Source organism: Aptenodytes forsteri, unplaced genomic scaffold, assembly GCF_000699145.1.
Source record: "Aptenodytes forsteri isolate BGI_AS27 unplaced genomic scaffold, ASM69914v1 Scaffold143, whole genome shotgun sequence".
Lineage (NCBI taxonomy): Eukaryota > Metazoa > Chordata > Aves > Sphenisciformes > Spheniscidae > Aptenodytes > Aptenodytes forsteri.
Window position 1 is genome coordinate 8,347,769 of NW_008794951.1, and position 27,114 is coordinate 8,374,882.

Below are 27,114 nucleotides of genomic sequence, written 5' to 3' on the forward strand. Positions count from 1 at the left end.
CACTTGTAGAGGCAGCCGTACAATCTACAGCCAGTGAGGGGAGAGGCAGCGAGGCAGCGTAATTTGTATTCCAGTTCTGCTACTGCTCTTCGTGCTTCCAAGAAGCAAGTAAAAATAGCACTCCGTCATTTTGTAAATAATAGCTATCTTCTCACAGGCTCAGGGAGTCACGAGTGCTTAAAAGGGAGATTGTGGGAAGGGGGGGATGTCTGCCTTGAGCCAGGACTAGGAAGATGGGACATGGGGACTCGAAGGGGAGGACAGGGGACTGTGGGTGAAATGGAAACACTGAAGCACCTCAGCAGCAGCAGCTGTTGCTGCTTTACACCTTCTGCAGGCACAGGGGAAACAACTGACCCTGCTGGCATGGGGCTCGGGGTGGCAGGATCTGGCCCTCCACACAGAGCTTATAGGGATGTTTATCGCCTGCACAAGCAGCTAGATCTGGCGTAGCAAATTCTTGGAGGAGAGAAGTAGCTTTTAAAGAGCAGGCAGGTGTAGGGAGTGCCATGGTAACACTGTGGGAAGGGATATTACAGCTTTTGGTTTACATTTGCATTGCAGATCTGCCCAGCTGTGGGGGATTTCTGCAGGCAGGAGGAAGGCAACATTGCCTGACAGGCAGGGATGGGGCTTTGTACTGGGTGGGAGAAGGGGCAGCTCTGATAGACCTGCAGCACCTTGTTCCTGCTCACACACTTGCTCCAGATGGTTTTAGAAACATGGTTGTGCTGAAACTTGGGAATAAGCTGAGCCTAAAAATAGGAAAAGCCCCCAGACAAGGGAATCAGCCTCAAACAAATGGCTTGGGAACATGGCATGCCACTCGGGTCTCTAAATTCTGCCCATGTTCAAACGTTGAACCTAAAAATCTCTTGCTCTTCTAGTTTCATGACTGCTTCAGGGTCTTTTTTTGCTTTCCCCGTCCCCAGGTGGCAGCAGTTTGGGGCACAGTGAGGCTCAGCAGTGTGGCTGGAGGGTGCTTGTGCAGTGTGACTGAGCCCTCCGCTGGGCACCAGTGCCCCAACCTGTGCTGTTCCCTAGGGCAGCCGGAGCTCGGCTCTGGTCGTTGCTCTGCTCCAGCTTCCTACCTAAACCAAGTCTCTCCTTTTTTGTTTCCTCAACTATAAAACAGGACTAGCAGCATCTGCCTGCTACCCCAGCAGGCTTGAAGGCTCAACTCACTTGTGCATGTAAAAAAACTTTGAGTTCACAGGGAAGGATGATGCTAGGAAAGGAAAAATGCCATTTAATGTTCTGCAACAGGTCTAGGGAAAGTGCCTAACCCTCTACAGTACGGTCCTTAATTATTAAATCTTTGGTGAGAACTGGGCAAGACAGCCAAACTGCCTTGTGAAGGTGTCTGCGGATTGAGATGGAGATAAGGATTTCCCTGCCATGTCTCTGAGTGGAGGCAGGAGATGCTCCTCTCAGCTTTCTCTTGCTGCAAAACTAGGTACCGTTTCTTCTTGTTCAGGCTCAGGGTGGGTAGGTGTGAGGGTAAGGAGGGGGGAGGCTGGCTGAGTAGTTCCTGATTTCTCTGGAGAAGAAGGTCTCGCCATACAGAGCTGATGAGTCCAGGCAGGGCTGCAAGCAGTGCAGGTGCCCTTGGGCTGTAGGATCATGAAGGAAGCAAATCTCTGAGGCTGGAGCTCGCTCTGTTCTGCTGGTGTTTTACTTATCTCTGGATTTCCCAGCTCTGCTGAAATCCCTGCTTGCGTAGCAATGATTTAATTTCAGAAATCCCTCTGGATCCCAGCCAAATCCTGCCCTTAGGAGCGCATATTAACATGGAAAGTTCAGTCTGGCTTTTGCCATGAAAGGTGCAGGAAGCCCATTTTTCTAAGTGCCGGGGGACATCAATAAGCCAGCGACTGAGCCAGCGCCCCCAGCTCGTCCCTGCACTGGGCACTGCCTTGCAAGCACAAAGGGGATCCCACCAAGTTTGGTGGATTTGCATGGCCTGGGGGGGTGTCTGCAGTCTGCAAATGAGAGTTACTCTTCAGACCAAGGCTGTAATTATTCATATTAATATATTATTAATATTAATAAATTGCATTTATTAATGCCATTATCTTTGATTGGATTTGCCAGTAAATTGAAGGGGTAGGGAAAGGGGTCTCTGGAGCTCTGTGACAGCCAGCTTACAGCATGATAAGGACATAAAAGGCTCATGTAAAGATAGCAGGATCGTATCAAAAGGTGTTCAAAACTAATTCTGCCTTTTTACCTCCTCATCACTTCCTGAATCCCTTCCCTCGTGCTTGGACCCTGAGGATCACATTGTAAAGCATGGGTCCTTTCATGGTCCCTGTCCCTCTGCCCCCTCAGGTGCAGGGGACAATTCATTCTGCACCTCACAAGGACTGGCTTCACTGGTCATGGGCAGCCGTGGATCCTGATCTGATAACCATGGCTGTAAATTATTTATCTTGGGCAAACTGAATGCCAAGAAGGGAGGAGGGGAGAGGAGACAGAGTTTGTGTTTTCTCTGAAACATAATTAGCTTTCTCTCGCCGCATGTGTTAGCTGAAAGAGCCTCACTTCACTAAATGTTCTTCTCTGCTGTGTATATCATTTGTGGACTTGTTTGGAGGGAGACAGAGAAAATACCCCAAGTGTTTAAGTCTTACAGAAGTAACTCATTTTGTTCAGGATGCTGTCTTGTTGGCTTCTGGGTGTTTCAGAAAGTGTACCGCATCCATATTTCTCTTTAACCTTCTTTTTATCGCATCAAGACGAGATCAAGGGTTACTTATATAGCACAATAATATCAGCCACAGGCTGCGTCAGAAGCTTTCCAGCCATAATAACTAAAGACATGTATACGTATATTTTAGCCATTAAGGAGAAAACCCTGCCAGAATGCATTATCTTATTTTTGGATACAAAACTTAGAAGCACAAAACTAAGCTTCATAGTGCTGCAAAATAACTGTCAGGGGCCAGAAGGATTTCCATTACTGAATTGAGCAATGGGCCATCCAGGCTACTTGCAAAGCTGCTGCGGTGGCCAAAATGGGGTACTACGCATAAAACATGAACTCTTCTTTGGGGCTCTAAATTGGTTCTTTCATTGGGAAAGCAGCTCTGAGCCAGCTAATGCCATACGAAAGGAGCACAATGGCATGATCTATCCCTAAAGTGGTGAGGATTTATGGTAACGTAGTGCTAAACTCAAGGTACCTCATCCATCATTTTTTCAGTACAACCCAGCGGGAAGAGCGTAGACCATGAATCTGGCAAATCACTGTGCCTTGATTTCCCTGCAAAATGGGACAGCAGCAGAGATTTCAGTTAGGAAACATACTGAAATCATAATGAATTCAAGAATGAGAGCTGTATATGCTGTTTGGCACAAATAATACCTGCTGGTGGCTGTGTTCTGCAAAGCACTTTAGTTTATCTTTACCTGAAGGCATGTGATTAAGATTGCCCCTGGGTTTTAGCGCTCAGGACAGGAACTGGGGCTCAGTGGTTTTGCTGGGGTAGTGAGGCTGCTGTTCAGCATCCAAGAGGGCAGCACAGCCTGGGATGCAGGGGAGCATGTGATGCAGGCAAGCAGCAGCTTTGCAAGAGCAGCCTCTCGCCAGGAGCGAGGCACTTAGGAGAACAGCAAACACGATGGCAGTAAAAGGCAATCAGAATATTGATTCTTTTTACATACAGATAAGCCTAAAGCTGTAACAAACCCAGGGTTTCCTAAGACTGGTGGAACATTGCTAGGCTGTTTATCAGGCTGGGAGACACAAAGGGATTTCAGATTAAAAGGAGTTTCAAAGCATCAGGGCTTACCTCTGCATTGAAAACGTGGATCTGTACCACGTTATGTATTGTGTAGCCACATATATTTTGTAAATACACATTGTCTGCCTGTGCGGGACCTATTCATCCTCGGTGTAAGCGTGGAAGGCAGCAGAGCTACATAGAGATGAATTTGCCCAATTACAAGTGATGAAATTGGCCATTGTTCAGGGCACAACAGAGAGCACAATGCCGGCTTGCTGAGGGCTCACCAGGGAGGCACCTGGCAGGAAAAACCACCACATAACAAAACCCAAACCCTTCCCTGTACAAGCAAATTCAGTTCTCTAATTGCTTTTTTCCCTTTTTTTTTGTCCCAGACAGCGTAACTGAAGTCAAGACAGACATTTACGTGACAAGTTTCGGCCCTGTCTCGGACACAGATATGGTAGGTGCCACTGGCTGGTCGCCTCACAGGGGGGGGATGGCTTCTCCTGCAGCTGCAGCAGATGTGTCCCACCCTCGTCCCTGGACAATCTGGGCAAAAGCAGGATTTTCCTAAATGACAAGAACATGAGCAAGCATCCCAGCTGCCTGCCTGGGCACGAATGTGCCTCCTCATCTTCTCGAAGGCCAGGGGGAGCTCAGTGCGGGTGGTAGACAGGGATTATTTCTCAGGTGCATTCGGGCTTTTAGCAACCAGTTAATAATGGCAAATGCAACCTTGGAGGGTCGATGCCTTTGCACCGCTCAAGCACGCTGCAGGCTTTAGGGTCTTTTTCTTTCCTGCAAGTGCAACCTAATGAAATGGAGACATCTTCCCACGGGACCAAGAGCTGTACGTAGCATGCTACACCTATTACATGCCTTGACAAACACCTTCACTGTAGCCAGCTTTCCTTGACCTGACTGTGCGTGGAGGAAGGAGGGTGCTCCCTGGGAAGAGGGGAGGATGCCAGAATCTGGCCTGTTTTGGTGGCAGTGCCAGAAGACAACGGTTCACCATCAAACTGTCCTTAGTGCTTGAACCAGAAGGGAGGCAAAAGAGAAAAAAAGAGAGTGAACTGTTTGCAATATTTTGACAAGCTAATGAAAAGGCCTGAGGTCTGAGTTTAGGCTTGCATTCCCACAACAGTTTGTCTTCTAATTAAAACAGGACTGTGGAGCATAATTAATAGTGAGCTTTCTTAACAGCGTTTCTTGCAGCTCATGTTCCACACGTGCCCAGGCGCATAGAGAAGAGTTGGCTCTTGATGGTTGCTCAACATTTCAAGGGTGCCACATGAAGGACAGTCATGCATTCAGGACTGAGACTCTCCTGTGCATCCAGTCCCAGAGGTGACCTGGTGCTTGGCATAGCTCAGGCCAGTGGTGGGCAGTCCTGGCCTTGGTGGAAGCCTACTTCAGGAGAGGGAGCAGGCATTGCTCTCACCAGCTGGGTCAGGCAGGAGCAATGTCCTGCAGCTCTCGCGGACCCTCTGGAGCTGGGAGGGTTTCATTTTCTGGGCTCACATGGCCATGAACATCTCTTCAGCTGCCCCACCAACAGTCCTGTGCTAGCAAGCAGAGGAGTTGGGGGAGAATAAAATCTCTGTGTTTCACTGAGATGCTAGCCCCATCACGCAACCCCATGTTGCTTTGGAAAGGCTGCTCCCTCCAGGGTTAGAAGTTAACTTGATGTCAGCGTAGCTAAGAGTAGTAATCTCATCTGAGTTCTCTCTCTATCTCACTTGCTTTCCTACCACAGCGAAGACCCATAATATATTCAGCAATCTTAGCCCTTGGGGAGTATCTGATAATTACTTCCAAGGTGGAGCATATTTGAGTAAGGGAGCGTGTATAATGAACTGTGAAGAAGAAATGAGGTATTGAAAAGAGGAAGGTATTCTCTGCAATGTGATTTGACAAAACGAATTTAAAATTAGGAAGACAGTTAAAGAATAATAAATTCTTTCCCCTTCGCATGCTTTAGTTCCATGTATTTTACAAATGCATAGCAAATGTGTTTTAGCATGCCGTTCTGGTGCTAAATGCACTCAGAAATGTGAGAGAGAGAGAAACCCCATCTCCTCGGGAAGTGTGGGGAGAGCCTGCTCTTCTGCGGTGGTTCCTTTCATCTCAGGAGTGGGGAAGTCCCTCCTTCCCCGCTCACATCTGCCTGGTGATCTCACTCCCGTCCCTCCCACAGCCATTACTCATTGCGATGGAAAGCTGCTCCTGTGCATCTTGATGCAGACAGAGACTGTAATTATGATGGTGGAGGAGAAGTAGGTAAAGCTGCTGTGGAGAGTGGAGGAGAGCAGCTGGTTACAAAGCGTGGAGGAGGACGTGTAGACCTTTTCCCTGAGATGCTCCAAGGGACTTCTAATCTCTCTTTCAGTTTGGTTTGGAAAGTAGAGCCTGATAGGACCTGACATATGCCTGAATCTTCGGTAGTGAGCTCTTGCAGCTTTGCCTCAGTCCCCAGGAAATTAAAAAAAAAAAAAAGTTTAAGGGAGTTTTATGCTTTGGTGGATGGACTCCAGAGACAGACTCAGTCTTGATGGTTTTGGTCACTTCTATAAGGCAGTGAAGAGGATAGCATAGAACTAAGTGTGCTCCTTGGAAGGGGTGACTTGGGAATGATGCTTTCATGGAAAGAAGTATAGAAAAGAGGGGAAGAATCTAAACAAGATTTCTCTTTGCTTCGGGAATGATTCCTTAGCATAACAGAAGAAAAACAGGGCCTGGGAAGTTGTTATAAAAGTTTTACTGCTTTGTTTGGTTTTTTAATAGGAACAGGGAGTTCTGAATAAGATAGCTCTTCTCCTGATAAGGACTTTTCCCAAACCTACCTCCTGGGACTGCACACAGGCTCATTCCTTTGGTTTTATCCCTTTACTGAGCTTAAAACAGCAAAGTGAAGATCACTTCCATGAAGGGGCGGAATATCTTGTACAGGGCAGAGCCTGTGGGAACGTAGGATCTTCTCTTTCCTTCCCCCTGCCAGGCTCCAGAAACTTCACGTTCGAGCAGGAATGGCTCTGTGGCCAGGGAGCAGGGATGAATTTCTTTACCAAGATGCTTTCATTCAGCTGCCATCTGCTGCAAAACCTGGAATTTCTATGACCTATAGGAAACTGATGCACAGCAGCTTTTAAATGCTGCTGAGAAGAGCTGCAGAAAAGAAATCACTCACAATGATAAGTTTAGTTGGTCCTGCAGCCTCCAGGAACCTGTAAATAAAGACTATGAATCTGCAATAGCAGGGGAAGAATAGCTGGGACAGACAAATTTTCTGAAGCCCCCTTCTCTCTCTGAAAGCCTTGTGAGCTAATGAGATTAGCAAGAGGAGGTGTGTATTGTAGAGGTGAGCAGTGGTGCAGCTCATGCTGACGGGCTGAAGACTTTCTCTCAAGTGAAATGGACCCTCAGAGGACACGGGGTGGCTCAGGTCACAGGGTACAGCAGTCCCTTATGCCAGGCACTGGGCAGATTGATTTAATTTTGCCTCGGGGTGGCTGTGGAGCCACAGCGCATTTGCTGCTTGGTCAAGTGGTTTCTGAGGCTGCACGCACCAAGTGAGGAGCTGGCCCTGGCTGCAGGGTTTCAAGGAGATGACTTCTAATTATCCCAACTAGAATTTGGCCTAGGAAATGGGTTTCTACACTAGCTGAAAGAAGAAAAAAGAAAAAAAAAATAAGAAAAAAGGAAAAAAATAGGGAAAAAGAAGAAAAAAGAAAAAGTGTCGCAGGACCCTGTAATGCAATTTTGTGAGGTCCTTGATTCAACGCTTTTCTAGAGGTGGCCTGGGGAACAAAATAACATTAAGACAATGTCATGAAACTTTATTTCTTTCTTTTTTTTTTTATGAGCAGGGGTATAATTAGCAGAATCCTGGCCAAATTCCATTTCTAGGAACTTTATTTTTGCCTTTTTAAATTCCCATGTAATTTGGCCTAAATGGGTTTCTACACTAGCTGAAAGAAGAAAAAAGAAAAAAAAAATAAGAAAAAAGGAAAAAAATAGGGAAAAAGAAGAAAAAGAAAAGAGTGTCGCAGGACCCTGTAATGCAATTTTGTGAGGTCCTTGATTCAACGCTTTTCTAGAGGTGGCCTGGGGAACAAAATAACATTAAGACAATGTCATGAAACTTTATTTCTTTCTTTTTTTTTTTATGAGCAGGGGTATAATTAGCAGAATCCTGGCCAAATTCCATTTCTAGGAACTTTATTTTTGCCTTTTTAAATTCCCATGTAGCTGCACACAATGGTTCCCTCCCCTGAAACATCTGGATAAAGGTGGTGGTGCAGCAGGGCTATTCCAGGGCTGGCACTGTAGGCAGTATTGCAGTTTGTCTGCAGTGGTCAGAAACACTGAAACGCAAATTTTGGCGTCATATGTAAGTCATTATACAAAATGTGGTAAATGCCCTCTATCCTCCACAGATTTCTCCACTGCCGTTAATCCCTACTTCTTGTTGCATCATGCTTCATGTCAATCAAGTTGTGCCAAAACACAGTATGCTCAGTGACCGAAGATATTTACCATTTCTTGAAGTAGCTTGTTTGCAATGAAGAGCTGAGTAAAACAAGACTTATTTTTCTCTCCTTTCTCCACAAAGGAATATACTATTGATGTCTTTTTCCGGCAATCCTGGAGAGATGAAAGGCTGAAGTTTGATGGTCCTATGAAAATACTTCCCCTGAACAACTTGCTGGCCAGTAAGATCTGGACTCCTGATACCTTCTTCCACAACGGGAAGAAATCTGTTGCCCATAACATGACAACACCCAACAAGCTGCTGCGTCTGGTGGACAATGGCACCCTCCTGTACACCATGAGGTAAGTTTGTGTCCTCTGGGCCAGGGTCTTCCAGATCCCTATACATATGCAGGCAAGGATGGGACCTCAGGGTACATTACAGCAGGGTTTGTGCAGACTTCCACTGACTCTGTTAGCACAATTGAGTCTTACTCTGCTGCTTTCCCTACTATCCTTGTTTCCTACCTATGTAGCATCACTGATCCTCAACTTAAGCACATTTTTACAGGTAGCTTTTTTCTCATCACTCATGTTGATTTTTTTCTTTTATGTGATGAGGTAGAAGTGTTGGGATCTATTGTTTGTGGAGTTGGTGTGCCGCCCAACTTACTTTTGTTCCTGACCTCTGATGGGTTATGAAGTCAGGTTTCCAGTATTGGTAGGGGAACAGTAGGATGGGAGAATTTATTATTCTCCAGCAGCTTGAGAACAGATCTAAATTTGTTCAGCATGTTACACCAGAGCCGTTTGAAACGTCTAATGAGCCCAAGCTTGCTTGTGAGAACAATGGGTTTTTTTTTCCTACTTCATGGAATTAAAACTCCAAATCTGTGTAATCAATGCATATCATTAGGAAAAAAAATCACCAGCTTATTAAAAACTGTGTTTTGGAGGTGCCAGGTTTGGAGAGGCCACTGGAAGTTCTCAGTTTAACACAGCCCATGTTGTCCCCAGCTGAGCTCTCAGTGGGACTCCCAAACATGAAGTAGCCCTGCAGCATGAGACTCCAAGCAGTGATACAGCCTGTGCAACCCCACTGTGAGCTCCAGCAACTGGGGCCTTCCTTCTAAAACACAAGTCGCTGTTGGGGAACCATGCTTGGGCAGTCATCTTCTCTGGATTTCTCAGGAACAGCCCTGGTACATACATTTATCACTAAGCTGCAACAGGTGGAGAACATGAAGAGAAACACCTTTGGGTTAATTGTACTTTCGTTCCGGAACTATTCAGATATTCCTGTATGCTTGTAAGCTATTCACCCATGTAAATAATGTTTGCCACCTGGGGTTGATGCACTAATTTGCCTTCCAAGGTAAATGCTTATAAATGAAACAACAAGCTACTCATAGATGCACAAGAAAGGTATTGAATTGGTTTTGAAAAGGTGTAAATCTTTGTTTTCAAAAATTATTTTCTCTGCCTCCATCTTCAAGCCAATCCTAACTAATAATAGGCTTCATCATGGACTCTGTGTGCTGAGATGCTGCACTTTCACCTGTTTTTTGAGGACCAGACAGAATTTCATCTCTTCAGAGTTAAGCTGGCTGTGAATCTACATAGTGTCAGCAAGTTTTACAGCTTACATTGATAACTAATGCTCTGGTTTTGTGCAGTAGTTCTCAAATACGAGCTAATCCTGCCAGTGCCCTGGGGGTTTAGGTCTCCACACATCAGTGATCTCACAGTACTGAGGCAGATGGGGTAAATGAAGGGAGAAGCCCAACTTGACTTAAGGGCTCAGTTCCGCTCCCGGCTCTGTGACCTGCATGTGGATGACTAACACTCCCCCCATTTGTATCATTGTCTGATTTTAAAGTACTATAGGAGCTACTGGCATAAGACAGCAAAAAAAGGACTTAATTTCAGGGCTTTTATGTCATTTCATTTCTTCTTTATTCAGCAAACAGCCATTAGCTTCAGCAAGTTTTGTGTGACTGAGAAAGTATTGGATTTACTTTTCCGTTTAGGGCCGGGCAGGTGCCAGGATGGCAGCATTACAAGGCTCTTGAGAGTGAGCTTCTTGAAGAAAATGTGGAGTCATGGGATTTTTTAAATAAATTCAACACATCCTTCAGTTTAGCTGTCTCCCAAAGAAGGGGGTGATGAAGGAGAGTCTGGACCTCCCTTTGCGTCTGCTCCTGCCCCCCTTAAATGTACCTCTAAGGCTTTGCAAGAGGTGAAGAGCCCACTTGGAGATACCCAAAGGTTGAGGGTTGGATATCAGGCCTTTTGTCACGTGTTATATTGCACAGTACCAGGAGCTGTAGTGCATGGAGAGCTTTTCCTTACCCAGCACAGATGGCTGCTGTGCAGATGTGTGTGAAGCTATCCTGGTAGGGCTCCAGGCAGTATTGGACCAGCCTGATGCTGGAGATATGGTTAGAGCTGGCCAGATGGCCATCTGGAAAGCACTGCCCGCTGCACAGGACAGTGTGTCAGGGGCGAAGCAGGGCTCGTCTGGGTTTGCAGTTCAACGCATCCAGGATGGGATGTCTGTCCTGGTGCATCTGATGATTGCCCTTCTTCCTGCTGCTGAAGAAAATGCCTGCTCAGGGCCACACATGGTCTTTTGAGTGGGGGCTCAGAAAGGAAGATGCAAGGGCACAGACTGCATGGTCCAGGACTGTGCATCAAGCTGAGACTCAGAGACCAAATCCTACCTGGCTCTGCCACTTGTAGGCACTCAGACCTCAATTCCCCTGTAAAATGATGATGATGGTATCACCCTCCCTTGTTAAGTGCTTTGAAACCTCCTCCCAGGAAAGGGCTGGAAGGAGACTCATGTTTTATGTCCAAGTGGCACATTCACTGTTCTCCCCCATGCCCAGGGGCATGCACATGTGTCCTTCTCAAAGGAAGAAGCAGGACCACGAAGCCAATCTCAGCCCCACACAGCTGACATCCAGCAAAGTGCAAATCCCAAAAGGGCACGCTCTGTCTTGCTGACTAGGGAGCGAGTTTGGACCTCCACCAGATTTCTCCTGGATTGGCAGGACTGGCCAGGTGATCCCTTGCAGGCTCAGTCTAGACTGGTACATTGCCATGCAGTTTGACTCCTGAGACATATCCTACTCCTTTACCTTGTACCAGTCAATATCCTTGAGGGATCAGCTCTGCTGATGGGCAATTAGAGGCATGTCTCCTGCTATTTATCCTGCTGTGAAAGCCAACTTCTCTTAGTCAAGGCTTACATTTATAGATGAAGTTGCTCTGGTGGAACAGCAACTCTGACACGTGCATCCAACAAAATTACACCTGTGTGACAATATTTATAGCTCCTGGAGAGAGCCTCTCTATCACTGACCCGAGCTTCAAGAAGTCACACACCAGCTGTAGCTGAGCATCCCGAGATTTCCTTTAGTCACGGCACAGCCTCCTTGCGGATCGGTGCAACGTCACGGTGCAAACATCTGATCACTGACTCAGGCAGTGTCACTGGGTGACAAGATGGCCTTTGTGACCGCAGCACAAAATTGCATTTCTCTCTTCCCCTCCTTCTGGCTGCTGAGGAAGGGACAGGATTACTGATCCCTCTGCCTCTTCCCTGCTACATCTTGCTGCCTTAGAGGGCATGGAGAACACAGTTTTATTATGTAGCCCTGCCTCTGCAGTCTTGTTTGTGGAGCTCTTACAAGATCCAAGTAGTTCACAAAAGCCCAGCTAGGGCCTCAAAGCTCTGGTGTCAGACCTGAGTACAACAAACTGGGAATTGTGTGTGGATTTACATAAGGTACAGACAAAAACTCAGCTGCTGCAGCAATCTCTGGATGTACTCTCTGGCTTGAATTGTGCAGGGCACATAGATAATGTTCTGGTTCTTCCTGGCCTTGAAGCATATGAAAATAGTGGAAGCTTAATGCTGTGCTGATGGGATTCAACTTTGTGAATCCAGGCTTTAAAGAGCTCTCCTGCTCTCCACAAGGACTGTCAGAATGGCACATTGAGGCTTTGTGGTTATTGTCAGAGTGGTTCCCAGACAATATGTGCTCAAGTTATGCACTTAAAGGATGTTTTCTTTAACTGCCAGGCTGACACATCCAGCTGCATGCCCAAAGACTTTGCCTCAAGAACCTGTATTGCTAAACACAACGTGAAGTCCTTAGTGGCAGTGCCTGAGCACTTGGGAAGGAGAATTGGTGAACCCCTGGGTGAGGCAGAGGCAGAACTGGAGGGAAAGCTGAGTACAAAGGCACCCAGGACACGTGCAGTCCTACCAGGGCTGTTGAACCCTAGATAACAAGTCCTGTGCCTGCTGTGGCATGCTCAGGGGTTTGGGCTTCCCAGGCTGCTTTTTGAAATCACAGAGCTTCACAGTGTCTCTCCCAGCAAAGGCTTTGGGTTGTCTTTACTGCCTGTTTTTTTTAACCCCCGGGCAACTTGTGAGAGCTGTAGGCTGGAGCTTGCAGAACGCTTCCACATGACGGAGGTGCAACCATCATTCTCCTTTCTGCAAGTGCAGCAGCTGGGATATCCCAGCACCAGCTCCTCTGGGTAGTACGGACTGGCAGCTATTTGGCTGCATCCCACATTAAGGCTGATCCTAAACAAGACCATAAATGGACCCAAGCAGACCAAAGCTAGACTGCTAAACACACAAGCAGACGAATAGATGAGATGAGATTTGCACAGCCTCCTTTTCCCTGCCTTACAGATCCCAGAGTGGATCCAAAGGCAGAAATGATCTGTTTTCCAGGCTTGGTTTTGTGCAGGCAGACTTTTGTAAGGAAGCTGTCCCAGGAGGGAAGAATCTTCGGAGATCACCTTATCTCGCTGCATTTCTGCCATCATGGGTTGAAATCTCCAGGGGCTGGAAGAGGATGCAAAGTGAATTCAGTGCTTTCAGATCCAGCACAAGGATCCTAGAAGCAATTTGGCTTCCAAGCTCAAACCCCAGCAATTAAACCTAACCTAGATTCTCACACAGCCTAAACCATAAACACTATTTGGCCTGACTGTGGTTATTAATGAATCTCCTAGAGGAGAAATCAGGACACAACTCAAGCCATATCCCTGGCATAAACAAAGTCAGTTCTGCTGTGCAGGGTGCTGTCATGTTTTTGTACCACACATACACCAAGGGATTATTTGCGTCCCAGAAATTGGACTGAGACTCTCGCTCATCCTGCAGCACAACGCAGGTAACGACAGGAGCTCTAATGACACATCAAAGGCTTTGCTAAGCTCCTGGTAACCATGAGAACAAAGCTGAAGTGGTTTGTTGTACCGTCAGCCCTGGGAGAGGTATGTTTAGCCTGATTCACGCTTCTTGCCATTGTGCTGAGCAGTTCAAAGGACCTCCCATGACTTTAAAGAGAAAAACATGGTTTCTCTCTTGGATGTTCCACTTCTGGTGCCATTGTGCCAGCAAAGCGAAGAGAAAACATGAGGAGTTTGGGGTTTGATTTCAAAACAGTTCTGCATAAGTTATTGCTAGCGCTTGGGACAGATAAGCCAAAGGATACAACAGCTGGATTATGTGATTGCTGGCAGCTTGGCTATTTTTCACATGCTGTTTAGGCTTTATAATGACATTTCAGGGCTCAGATGTCTGGACCTGAACAGGGCATCAGAGCAATGAAGCAAACCTCTGTGGCTAGCTGGCCATAAGCTCTTTTGCACAGGGTAAGGGGCAAAGATGAGAATTTCTGCAACAGGCTCTTTTACCCAAATGCTGCAGAGGCAGTGGTAATTGTCTGGGAAGTGAGATACATTCCTCTTAGTCTGACATTTTGACGTTTCATTAAGCAAAGCATATGGTGCTGAGGAGTCCTTCGCCAGCAACAGGAGGTGGTGGGGAAGGCCAGCGCAGGGGGGAGTAGAAGGGGAATGTGGGCACTCTCCTGAGTGGTGATTGATTCCACAGCTCACCTAAATACCTCTGCTAATTAGCACTCTGAAAGATGAGTGTGTGCAAGAGAGGCTGCAGGAGGGGGGTGAAAAATGGCCGAGGGATGCAAGGGGCAGAGGGGTGAGCAGGAGCGAGCAGCAGTGCATGCACTCTGGTCATGGGGAAAGCATCTCGGGGAGCCAGCACACCCCAGCATGCTTGGGGGCAAAGCAAAGATGCATCAGGCAAAGGAGAACACCTGGGAGGGGGAATGCTTGTATTGTTTCCCCCTTTGGCAGGGAAGCTGACTCCCTTTGCGTGTTACCTGTGAATGTGCTGACTTCTGGCTGGCTGAAGTTGCTGAACTAGACTCATCTTGCTGGAATGATATGGCATTTTCTTTTTTATTTAATTTCAGGAGACTTAAAAGCTCCTTCAGTTGTAGGTGGAGAAGTGGCAGATTAGGTTGCTTTTTCAGTGGTTTGTTGATGGATTTATTGCGTTGTTGTTTACTGGCTCAGCTAATAAAACACACTTGAGATTTAAAATGTGACTGTTGCATTCCCACACACCTACGGAGTCATCCAGCATCCGTATAAAGTTGTCTCCTTCCCTTGACCACACTTGCTCTTGTTCGCCATGGCCTGGAGAGGGCAGGAGGGTATGGCCAAGGGCAGCTTGTGCCCGGCTGGTCTCTGCTGCCATCCTGGCCCCCTCTGAGGCTCTTTCTGGCTGCTCTAAATGGCACTCAACCACCAGACCTACAATCTGTGGTCCTTTGAGTCATTCAGCCTTATTCACAGTGGCTGTTGATCACAGCCAAGACTTGCAAACAGTACAGTGGATGAAAAAGGCCTTTCAGGTTTTTTGGGGGGAGTTCAGGATACATCAGAAGGAAAGCACTGATCAGAGGAGAGGTTCTCTGGAAAAGCCGACTTTGGAAACACCCAGCTAAGAGCCTTTTGAAATAATAAAGTAATCAATGAAGCCAACGAAGGAATAGGAAGGTAAAGAGGAAGTCTTGTGTGGCCTGCTGAGGGAGACAGGGGAAATGCATCAACATTTCCTTTACACGGGTGACAAATATTAGACACAAAAAGTCCATTGCAGTTGGAAAGGACACAGAAAGAATTGAATGGTAAGATCCGTAAGGACATGTTTGACAAGCTTGCCAACCATGAAGCCCCCTGAGTGAATTTCAAGCTGACAGAAGAAAACATCACAAAAGAAACAGAACAAGAGGAGCAAGACTGTCGAGTCCACACCTTGCTGCCAGGTTTTCATACCTGCTTCTTGAAATGCCAATCTTTATCCAGATTACAAAAGAGAGACATCAGAGAAAATGAGTAATTTGTTCATGGTAGCCTTTGAGTCTCCAGAAGAAAATCATTCCATGTGCTTGTGGGCTTGTCAGAATCACTATCAGTCTTTCCATTGACTTCAGTGAGTCTTGGTTGAAGTCCTAAAGATCAGGTCATCTTCTCTGTCGTGTAAAACAGGTACATTCAGTCCAGAGGTGAAGAAGAGATCAGCAAGTCAGAAAGAGTGATTTGTTTCCAAGGAAGTTACATTGGCCACACAGTGGTTCTTGGATTGGCTGAGGAAGCCAAGGTGGGGCCAGACATAATGGAAGCAGGACAATCATCATCACCTCTTTGTCAGTATAATGATTACTACAGGACATAGTGGTCACTCTCCATGTACATGGATTCAGAAGGGATTGGCAGACTCAGAGTAGGAAAGGTCCCTGGTCTCTGGTGCACTCAATCGCCTGGATACAGCCTCTGAATTATAGAAGCCGTAAGCCACCTGCTGCCGGGAGATGACAGCAACGTGTGGTTTGCTCTGAATTTACCCAGGTTTCATACTTCTTTATAAGTATCCACTGGCCTCCTCTACCGGAGGTGGAGTCAGCCTGCATAGACCCAATAAACCAGCTGTGATTAACCTGGCCAGAGTATGGAGCATTGCATCAGCCACAGTTGGCCTGTGAGCCCTTGGGACCCAACAGTGAATGGTGACTCAATAGCCAGCCCCTCAGGGCTTCACTGCAGGTAGTCCCCATGGGGTGTATGGGGACCATGTCCTGCTGATGCTGAATAGCTAAGAGCTATTTATCAGGACTGAACCTGTCCTGATTGTGGGAGTTGCTTTTGTAGGGTTTGGGTTTTTTTCCCCATGTGGGGTAGCTCCTGAGGCACAGTGGAGTGGATGTGCCCGGTGGAGACAGGGCACTGAAAAACAGCTGAAATGAATATGTGCTGCTGTTGCATTAAGGAGCAGGGAGGTACCACTGAAACACTGGGGCTGGATTCAGAAGGTCTGTAGGAAACTCACTGCTTTCCTTTGCTAGGTCATATGAGAATAAGGTGTAGACTTCCCCATGGTGCGATCTGATCTGTGGCACTGTGACCCTAGTGACCACTGCAAAGGGGTCGCGTGCCTCACTTCCCAGACATTCCCAAAGGCTGGGTTTACTGGGATTTAAACCCCTGCTGTAGGTGCTGCAGGGGCTCTGGGTCACGCAGGAGGGTTTTGGCCACCTAGCCCTGCCCCATCGAAGTTACAGCAGCTTCCAGCTCTGCTCCTCCACTTCTTGATTTAATACCTCTGTCTGACTCTCGCGGGGATGCTAGCTTTCCTAGACTCTCTGAAAGAAGCAGATGAGGCTGGACGTGGGTCTGAAATCATGAGGTTCATTTCCTCACCCAGCAGAGCAAAATTCACAGCCAGTGGAGAGTTTCCAGCACAGCCTGGGCTGCTCTCACAGCCAACACGGAGCAGCTGTGCAGGAATTTGCTGCTACTCTGTCCCTTGCTTGTGCTGGTGTCCACCTTTCACAGCACCATCTGCCACCAGCAACCACCATCGCTGCAGCCTCGGAGATCCCCTGCCACCTCCAAGCCATGGTGATTCTGCTTTGTTTCCCCACAGGGGTTTTTAGAGTGATTTGTGAAGTGCTTGGTTTTGTCCACCAATTTTTGTTATGCCAAGTTTAAAAAACAGTCCTTTTTTCTTTTTTTTTTTTTTTTAGACTCATTTAAGGCTTGTCTACCTGAAAGAAATAACTTTTATTTTTCTTTTCTTTCCTTTTTTTTTTTCTTCTTTGCTTTTAGCAAACAAAATCTGAACCCTTTATTTTTTTCAGGGTTTGTTTTGCATTTGACTAAGCCTCAATATTTTCTATGAAGAATAACTTGATCATTTTTCCCACTGAAGGAAAATATCTCAATAGAAGCTTTCCACTGTGCTTCTCGACCTGAGTTTTCCACAAGCCACCTTCAGCCTTAGGTCTGTGCACTAGCCCTTTGCATCCACCTGTTGCAATAAAACACGGTTTATTTGTTATTTTGCCGAGCCATCAGAAGTGGGTCTTTTTTTCTAAAAACGGTTCCTTCAGAGAAGATCATATTAGACATCTCCTGGGAAGCTGTCTGTCCTGGCTCCCCCTGCCCAGGCTGCAGGCTTTGCAGTACTTCAGGAAGGAACATGAGCTTAGAGCTACCTTTTTTAGAGCCTTTTATAATGGATCCTTTTATGCCTGGCTCCATGTTCTGCAGCACACTGCTTTTATGGTTGTGCCTCCCTTACAAAACCGCTTCCTGACGTGGTATCCTACTGGGATTTGGTGGATGCGTAAAGAACACAAGTTGTCCTGCACCCCGCAAACAGCCCCAGGACACGCAGTTCTGCGTCTGCCCACAGCATCCTCTGCAGTGCCACCAGCAAGGGAAGAGCTGGGGGAGGTGGGATGTGGTGCCCCACATGCACAGTGATGTGTTGTACCCTGGTGCAACACCTGCAACTTCATGGCTCTGACTGACTTTGTTCAGCAAGCCCAGTAGCACTGTGGCTTTCTGACTGAACAATCTGCCAGCCGTCAGCTCCTTCCAGACCACTAGCAAGAACAGGCCATGTTCCCTGGAAGCCCCTTCCAGGGGAACCATGCTTTCCAGCGTGGTCCATGAGATGTCCCCTGGCCCCAGGCATTAATGAACTCTTTGTGCACAGTGCATAAGCAAACAGAAGTCCTTGGCTTTGGCAGATTTTCTGATTGCACTGAGTGGATAAAGATGAACTCAGTCAATAGGGTTGAGTTTATACAATGGGAAAGGTGGCCAGATCTCTGTGCCTGCTGTTCTCTCCACAGCTGATGGCCCTCTGCCCAGAGACCCAGAGGTTGGTGACTACATTGAGGCCTTTATTGCCTTTGATGGATGCAGGGCAAAGATGCTGCGGCAGAAGGGCCAGGTGGGAGCTTCCGCAGCCGTGTGTTTCTGATCATGCCCTGTGTTTTGTCTTGTAGGCTAACGATTCATGCAGAGTGCCCCATGCACCTGGAGGACTTCCCAATGGATGTGCATGCTTGCCCGCTGAAATTTGGGAGCTGTAAGTACCCTGATCAGTCTCTGCAAGGAGGTGGGTAAAGAGCTAAAGAACAGTCCTTTGTGTGGCTAGTGTTTTCCAGTATTTTAGTAACAGTGTTATTAATTATTGCTAATGATAATGTGACCAAAAATTTGTTTCTGGTATCTCATACATGCAATTCCTACCATCATCAGAAATGGGCAGCAAGCAAATCTGTGGTCAATTCAGATTCACAGGATGGGTTAGACACCTATGGTTTTGCTGTAAGTTTATCAGGGAAGTGGGAAGAGTAGCTTCCCGTTGCCTTCCCTGCCTTGAGTGGGCAGTGCTGCCTCAGCAGGACCAGCATTGGTAGAAAACTCAGGGATGCTTTTCCTTCATCACAAGGTGATCCTGGGGGGGACAGATTTGGGAAGATAGCAGTGGTGTGTGCTGCTAGCTGTCCTGTCCAACTTCCCTACATCACTCCTGCCAATCTGGGGAGAGCCTGAAATCTCTGGCTCCATGCTCCAATGGAGCTTACAAACCCCTTGCTCCCCTTCAGTCTGTCAGGTAGGCTGCTCTCAAGTAAAAGGCTTGGAAACTCTGGGAATCTCAGTCCTAAGACGCAACAGCCCTGGTTTAGGGAAGATTTGCAGCCTGCTAGTGAGTTGAAAGCTGCTCCCAGCCTCCTAGGCTTGCAGCTGCTCATCTGCCTGGGCTTCCCATACCCTGCTTAGGAACAAGTTCCCTTTTTGCTCCCATATGCAAGTTAAATTTCTTTTGGTTTTGTTCCTACAGTGAGTGGGAACCAAATTCCAAGCCACTGGTTCACCATAATGTGGAAATAAATTTCCTAGTCCCACTCTGCCTGGAGTCTCCTCCAGGTCCAACAAACGGAGCACCACTCTCAGTCTATGTTTGCGTTAGATGGAAGAGTTACCCACCTCCAACTAAAGAACGAGCCCCCACCAGTAATATTCCTTTTGGACTCTAAGAAAATGGAAAAATCACCTTTCTAAACTGATGCTTCCTTCCTGTAGCCATTTGGGAGTTAACTAAGGAGAAAGTTGAAAAGTTTGATTGACACCAGAAGAAATCATGTTTATCATGTGCATCTGCTCCTCTGCCTCATGACAAAATGCATCCATGAAACTGGATTATTCAAAACCACTAAAATAAAGTTATTTCTTAGGCACCACCTAATTAAACGTAGAACTCATTGCCACAAGACATCACTAAGGCCAGTAAAATAGCAAGCCTTAGAGAAGGATGAATTATTAATGTTAATTGACCTTGTGAGGAGGGATATTAAATCTCATACCTCAGGCCTAAACTCTGGGATTATTACAAGACTTGCAGGAAGGCAGGTTACTCCACATCTAATTGCTTATAATGTTTCTTGGTAAGGAAAGGAGATTAATGTGCATATTTCTGCTGAAACACCCTTTGGGGTTCTTCTGGGTATTTTTACTGATTTGGCCTCTGAATGATGAGAGTTTTGACACAAGCAGCTCAGAGCTGCCCCTGATTAACATTAGTACGGCTCTTTCTAAAGCACCCATCCGCATAGCATCTGAGCTCACCTCACCTCTGTTGGAGTAGGATTAAACTAGTGTTTGCACCAAAAAGCCGTCGACAGCTGGAAGCTGCTCATTTGCAAGAAGCTTAGAGTGGGTCAAATTTGTAAGTACAAGGACAATGCCAGGGCCAGACACATGCTGTTCAAAGGATAGCCGAATTTGCCTCAGTGACCACCTCCCAGTGATCCCCACAACCTGAATGGCTCATCAGTGGCCTCCTGTCCCACCATGACAGCTACCCAAAGAGGGAAGGCAGAGAGTTTGCAGGAGAGGTAAAGGCATCAGGTATTTCGGATAGCTTCAGCTGCCCACCTGCATCATTCCTTGGACTAAGTGCAGTGAAGGTGATGGCTTTACTTATCACCATGCTCCCTAGAAGATGGATGTATGTAGCAGAGAACTGTTTCTAAGCCAGTCATAAATGTCAAGGACCTGTCCTTGTTTGGATTGGACTAGACTGCATTGCAAGTGAGGCATTGAGCAGAACCAAAACAGCTTCATGGCATTAAATATGTTCCAAGCATCCATGCCATGCCTATGTGACACTAGATATGCTTCTGTCCCAGACGACCAGATATGTAGACAACTGCATTTTCAGGGATGATGGCAATGAAACTGTGGGCAAGTTTCCTCTGTAGACTGAGAGTGGCGGTTGGTGAACTATGACTGCTAAAGCAGAAGGTGCTGCCCATCAAGGGGGAAAAGCACTGGCAGAGCTGTAGAAAGCTAAGCCTGAAGGAGGATGGAGGTCTCCAGAAGCATGCTGAGAGCTGGAAGGATGGGTTGGAAAAGCAGAGTGTTGCACATCAGATGAGAGGTGCCAGCCTGCATTAGAAGTGCTTAGGCAGCACGCTGGCATGCTGAGAAACTTTGGCTGATCATCAAAACCACTCCTCCCACTTTGCACAGCACCTGCTTAGTATTTAACTGGTTTGCCAAAACCTACAGTGCAGGGGTAACAGTGGTTGTTTTAAAAAGATCAAAGAAGTCTGGTTGTCTCAGGACACAATCTTTCACAAAGCAGGAGCTGAGACATTTCTATAGTAGACCTGACCCATTGCTTGATCTGACCCCAGCCAAAGAATTCCTTAATGTCTTAATAGGAGAAGCTGGTCGTAAAAATGAATTAAAGACTTGTTTTAGTGAACTTTGTTCTTGCCTAAAAAACTGGTGCAGAGTGGGTATGGATAGGAAGCTTGGGCATTATGGGGAGAAGTAGCTTCTAGTCGAGTCTGGAGAGACACAATTTCTGGATACCATAGGACTGGCAAAACCAAGAGCATGCAGGCGCTGTTGGGAAAGCGAGTGGCTATGAGGACAAGCAGGGGTTTGGTCCCAAAGACTTGTGAAGGTGATGGTGACTGTGTGTGTTAGAGAAACGTGTTTGCATATGGAGAGTTGGGCAGGTGGGATAGAGAGGGGAACTTGCAAGGAACTTGGAAGGATGCCCTGGACCTAAGCCCGGCGCTACCCCACACAGCAGTCCAGCAGCACTTGCCTGCTGTTTCTCTTGCTTGTGCGGGCAGGCTTTTCTCAGCACTGCCCTCCCTCGCTGCCTGGCAGATTGGCCTGGAGGCTGGCAAACACAGGGTCATGAAGGGAAAAAAGCATCATGGTGGGAGGGCACACCACCTCAAAAGCTGAGAGGGTTGCTTCTGAGTGAAGGTAAAGATTTTAAACTTTTTCTCCTTAGCCTAAAATTCAACCCCATTTGCATTTAGCCTTTCTCACCAGCTGCTGCCGGGATGACTCTCCCAGTCCCTGGCATGGCAGGGCTGTGGCTGTCCTGCTGCCCCAGCAGTCTGCTGGTCTGGATGCCTTCCTATCTTGTTTCTGCTTGGAGCCAGCCCTTGCAGAGTCATCACGTCAAGGGTACAGCGTGTCTCTCAACGACAGTGCTCTGCCCCCTCTTCCAGCTCCCTTCCAAAAACCCCAGCTCCCTTTTGCTCATTTGATTTAACAGTTGCTGAACTGCCTTGGTCTCTCGCCATGCTTGGCTGTGCTCAGCCATGTGGCTCCAAGGAATGCACAGCAGGGATTAATTTGGCTACAGGCTAATTTTTGTGTGTGTGTATACTTATATAAAATATGTATATATAAAAATACATAAATATATATAATTTTGGTCAGACAGAAGCACAAACCTCATTCTTCTTTCTCCTCCACAGATGCCTACACAAAGACAGAGGTGATCTATACCTGGACACTGGGGAAGGATAAATCAGTGGAAGTAGCGAAGGGTGGATCTCGCCTGAACCAGTATGACCTGCTGGGCCATGTTGTTGGGACAGAGATGGTTCGATCCAGCACAGGTACTTGTGAGACCTCGATGCAGTGCATGGGCTGAGCACACTGTCAGACGAGATGGACCTGTGGGCTTTGAATGCCACGATTTGGCATAATTATAGAGGCAGTACCTGTGGACAGTGAGCACCACAGTACTTCCCAAGCCGCGTGCTGTTGGAGAATATGGCTGGGGACATCTGGAGCAGTCACCAAGAGGCAGTAAAGGGTTTAGCTTTTAGTGGTTTCCACTGAAAGAGCCTTATCACTCATATCCTCTAGAAAACTGATTTCAAGCATCTAAAAATGACCTGTTGTGTGGAAAATCTGCCCCACCTTGCCCAGCTGGTTTTTGGTACCGTGGGTTCATTTGTCTTGGATCCCTTTCCAGTCCCTCAGGAGAACATTGCGGGCAGGGGAGGCGAATGCAACATAATGTTCAATGTGATTTTCACTGCATCTGTTTACACAAATATTATAATAGCTAATAGAAGATTATTCCAAACAAATGTTTCCTCTGATTAATGACCAATATTAATCATCTTTCTCTCCCATCTGCTGCTCCTCCCTTCTCCTCTGAATCCAGGTACTGGTAGCTTCTGTTATCTCATGTGTGTCTTTCATCTTTCTTTTTTTCTTTTCTTTCTTTTTTTCCTTCTGTATGCACCAGTAGTTCTCTCATTTGAGGATATTTCCTCTCTGGTGCACTTGATTTTAATAGTGTCTGTCTGTAACAACTCATATCACCTCCCTTGGGGAAATGTGGGGAGTCCAGGGAACTAAATGTCATATCATCTGGCCCATCTCTCTACTTAAGTTGTAATAAAATGTACAGATGAATAACCTGAAGTGGCAAGAAAGCTGCTAAAGGCTCCTCTGTGTAATGATATAGCAGAGCCACGCTCAAACCAAAAAGGCACAATAATCCAACAAAATATCCAAAGCTGTGAGTGGGGGAAAAGGGCATTGAGGGAAAATAGCTGCTTCTTTGGTTTACAGCCCAGATCTTTAACAACAGAACTTGCCCTGATTTTTGAGATGGCTACAGTGAGGAAAGGTGGAATATTTTCAGGATTGTCAGAGAAAATAAAATCCTTTGTCCTGAAATCCTACTGAAGCATTGTTAGGGTCTCTCTAAGCTTAAGGGATCTTACCCACAATGTGGCTCCCTGGGCTGAACCAGAAAAGGGATGGGAGATGGGTTGGGAGAGACCCCAGAGGCATCTTGTGCCTGGAGTGAAACAGGGAAAGTCTATTGCCTGTTGTTTATTGGCATTGATTTGCTTTTGTCCCACAACCGTTTTACAGTGAATTAATCAAGTCTCCAGAGAAGTGTTTTGAAAGGACAAATGCTATGTGGAAGTCACCCAGGCTACACTGGGGCACATGCCTGGCATGGCACAGCAGTTGTGTGTACATGTGCGGGATGGGCAAAGTCAGTGCTGACAGTGTGCTGCATTCCTCCTTCGCATGGCTGTTAGGGTGGCCTGCAGTACTGTAAGATACCAGGGCATGCCAGCCAGTAACAATATGACACACATACTGCAATTTCATCTAAGAACTTGAAAGTTTGTTCAGGACAGATCTTTAGTGGTTTAGAGATGGATTGGTGGTCAACTGGCCCCATCTTGGAAAGCACCGGCGGCTCAGCATCTCTAACCAGCTGTCTCTGCAGGGGAGTATGTCGTCATGACCACACACTTCCACCTCAAGAGGAAGATCGGGTACTTTGTGATCCAGACCTACCTACCCTGCATTATGACGGTCATCCTGTCCCAGGTCTCCTTCTGGCTTAACAGGGAGTCCGTTCCTGCCCGAACGGTTTTTGGTGAGTCTGGGAGCATGGGGGCATCCTCTCAGGTCAGCGGAAAAAGGCACCACAAATGACAGGAAATAGACTGAGCATCAGAGCTGGTCTTCTCCAAGCCTTGACCAGCATCAGTGAAGCTGCTGGCCATTTCCCAGAATACCTCTCAGTGTCTTCGCAGTGCCCCTGCTTCCACTGAATCACTGCGAAAATACTCCTGTCCATGTTTCTGCTACAAGCCAAGACATAAATATTAACAGTAATCAAGGTATTGATCATCTAATTATATGCATTTGGCTGTGTCTACTTATCTATATCAGCTTTTGAGTTGAGGAGAGGATAGGTACATGGGGAGGCATTTAAAGCTCTACCTTTGAAATTGCTAATGTGCCCCTGGTCAGAGCTCCACATAACAAGTTCCTGGGCTAAGGGAGTATAACTGCATGGTAAATATATTGTTATTATTTTCTTCAGCTGGTTTCAGATCCTCTCTCTGAGGCAAAGTGTCAGGCTCACATTGCACATATATTAATAGCTTTTACAAACATTTAATAATAGAATTGCTTTGTGCTTTCCTGCCAAGACCTTTAGTTCAGGATCTACACACACATGCTCACAGACCAGGTGTGATGCTGCAGGATTGTATTTCCTGGAAATAACAGTGCCCAGCAGATACCACTTAACAGAGAATGTATTGGACAAAAGTCACCAAGCAGAGAGGGGATATATGGTACCACCTGCTTGTGTTTTTGAATAAGACAGAAAGTGGTATGTTTTCAAAGATCATGAAGCATTTTCTCTGTAGCAAGAGTCGTGATAGAAATAATCCCACGAACCCAACAAGGCTGATGTCCTCCTTTCTGGACCTTCTCCGCAGACCTGGACCTTGTTCCCGTGCTGTGGACTGGAAGGGACACAAGGAGGGGTCACAGGTGGTTATGCACCATCCTAAATTAACTAGAAGGGAATCATTATGGGTTTTGTGTTCACTGGGGTTTGTGAAATGTAGGTCATGAACAAGCTTTAAAATTTACAGTAGACCCCAGCTTCTCCCTGTTAGCACCAGGTTGCCTTCTCTTCCCCGGTGATGCAAATCCTATGGCGATCCCCAGGGTCGAGTGCAGCTGCGAGGAGCTGGGTGGTTAGTATGACCGAGCTGGTTTGCACAACCCAGACTGCAAGAGCTGTGCTGAACAGTGATAACAGTGAAGAAGAGGGATACGGCCCCTCAGCACCCACTTTTTGGTGTTTTCATCCAGCAGAATGGAAAAGGGGGGGCTCAGACAGAAATCACATGGAAAATAGGACCAGCTTAGGCATATAGAGAGTCATCGATTAACTTTCCTCACTCATCTACCTGTGAATCATTTGTAACTAAACCCCACAGAGTGCACACCCAGACCCCATGTCTGTCCATGCCCCAGGTGGGCTCTTACATCTGCATCGGTTCTGGAATGTCTGCACTCCCGACACCAGGGGTGAGCCCTTCTCTGAGGATAGTTGATTCCCTCCTATGTTATCCTGAGATTTGCAATTAGACAGGTTTCCTCGAGTAGCAGCTCAGATTGAGCAGGAAAGAGCTGACTGAAAAATTAAAACCTACCTTTGTGAAAAATGTCTTTGCTCCCAAATTGCCTTGCTTTCCTATTAAGAAACTAATGAGAACTCCAATTGTTTATTCCTTTTTTTTGCCCCTCAGAAAGTATTGTCAACAATATTATTGAAACTCTTCAATTACCAGGAGTATGGCTTAAGGGAAGTGAAAATTAGTCAATATTTTTATGATGTTTTTAATGCATTTTTAATTGAAAAGCACATTATTGGGGAAAATGGATAGCAATGGTTGCTTGCTTTAATGAAAAAAGCTTTACAAGGCATTTTGCAACAGATCATTTTTTTAAGATAAATCATAGTGACACTTCTTCTGGCAGCTTGGGCCACTGACAGGTGCCTGGCTGTGCTGGCAGGACCCAGGATCCCAGGTGTCCATCCATGCAGGTCACAAGACACTATTTCCAAAATGTTGAGAGAACCACATTGGGTGAGTGGCGAGTTTCTGGTCCTCCATGAAGTTCCCAACCATCTAGCTGTCCTTTTTACTGTTACTTTATTATTTTTATTTTATTACAAAAGCAACCAGAGGCTTCTCCATGACGTATTCTACATGAGGGAGCTGGGTCTAGCATCACGCAACTTACCCTACTAGCAGACAAGGAATTGAATGTGAGTGCCTACCTATGAGCTAGGACTCTTTTATAGTGAGCGGAGATCTAGTCAATGGAGTTTGGGGAAGATTAAGCTCATCCTAATGCAGATGTTTGCCATTGATTATATGAATTGGAGTTATTAAAAACTGAACCAGAGAAGGCCCTGAGCAACCTTAAGTTGGCCCTGATTCGAGCAGGGGTTGAACAAACTGACTTCCCTTCCAACCTGGACTGTTCGTTATTCTATGAATTGCACCACAGACTTGTGCTGGGTAAGACTCTCTTAATTACAGCGGGAATGTGGGCCACATGGCTTAGAGGATGGCTCCTAAGTTTACGTGATGGAAATGCCAACTGTGTGGTTTGAGGAGAAACTGGGTGGGTACGAGTGTATGGTCTCACACCATCCTTGTCTCCTGCTGTGTTTCCACAGGTGTCACCACTGTCCTCACCATGACCACACTAAGCATCAGCGCAAGAAACTCGTTACCTAAAGTGGCGTACGCGACGGCCATGGATTGGTTCATAGCCGTCTGTTACGCCTTTGTGTTTTCTGCGCTGATCGAATTTGCCACTGTCAACTACTTCACCAAGCGCAGCTGGGCTTGGGATGGCAAGAAGGTGCTGGAGGCCCAGGAGATGAAGGTCAGCCCTGTGGCCAAGGCCAGGGAGGAGGGGGCGGTGAAGAAACGCTGCACGAGAGAGCTGCACTGGGGCCAGGAGTGGGTAACATGCAGCCCTGCAGCACTCCGGGAGGCTGGATGCTACTTACTGGGGTCCCCAGCTCAGGTCT

General features: G+C 46.8%; 1 protein-coding gene across 1 annotated transcript in view; it reads left to right on the forward strand.

Annotated features, from left to right (window-relative positions):
• The window catches only part of LOC103895675 (gamma-aminobutyric acid receptor subunit alpha-3), a 71,757-nt gene that overhangs the window by 36,235 nt on the left and 8,408 nt on the right, over positions 1 to 27,114 (forward strand). Inside the window, exons 4-9 of the mRNA XM_009275354.2 lie at positions 4,124 to 4,191; positions 8,347 to 8,567; positions 18,401 to 18,483; positions 22,193 to 22,336; positions 23,983 to 24,135; positions 26,755 to 26,966. Coding sequence (XP_009273629.2) covers positions 4,124 to 4,191; positions 8,347 to 8,567; positions 18,401 to 18,483; positions 22,193 to 22,336; positions 23,983 to 24,135; positions 26,755 to 26,966 — 881 coding nt within the window. The remainder of the gene's footprint in view (positions 1 to 4,123; positions 4,192 to 8,346; positions 8,568 to 18,400; positions 18,484 to 22,192; positions 22,337 to 23,982; positions 24,136 to 26,754; positions 26,967 to 27,114) is intronic.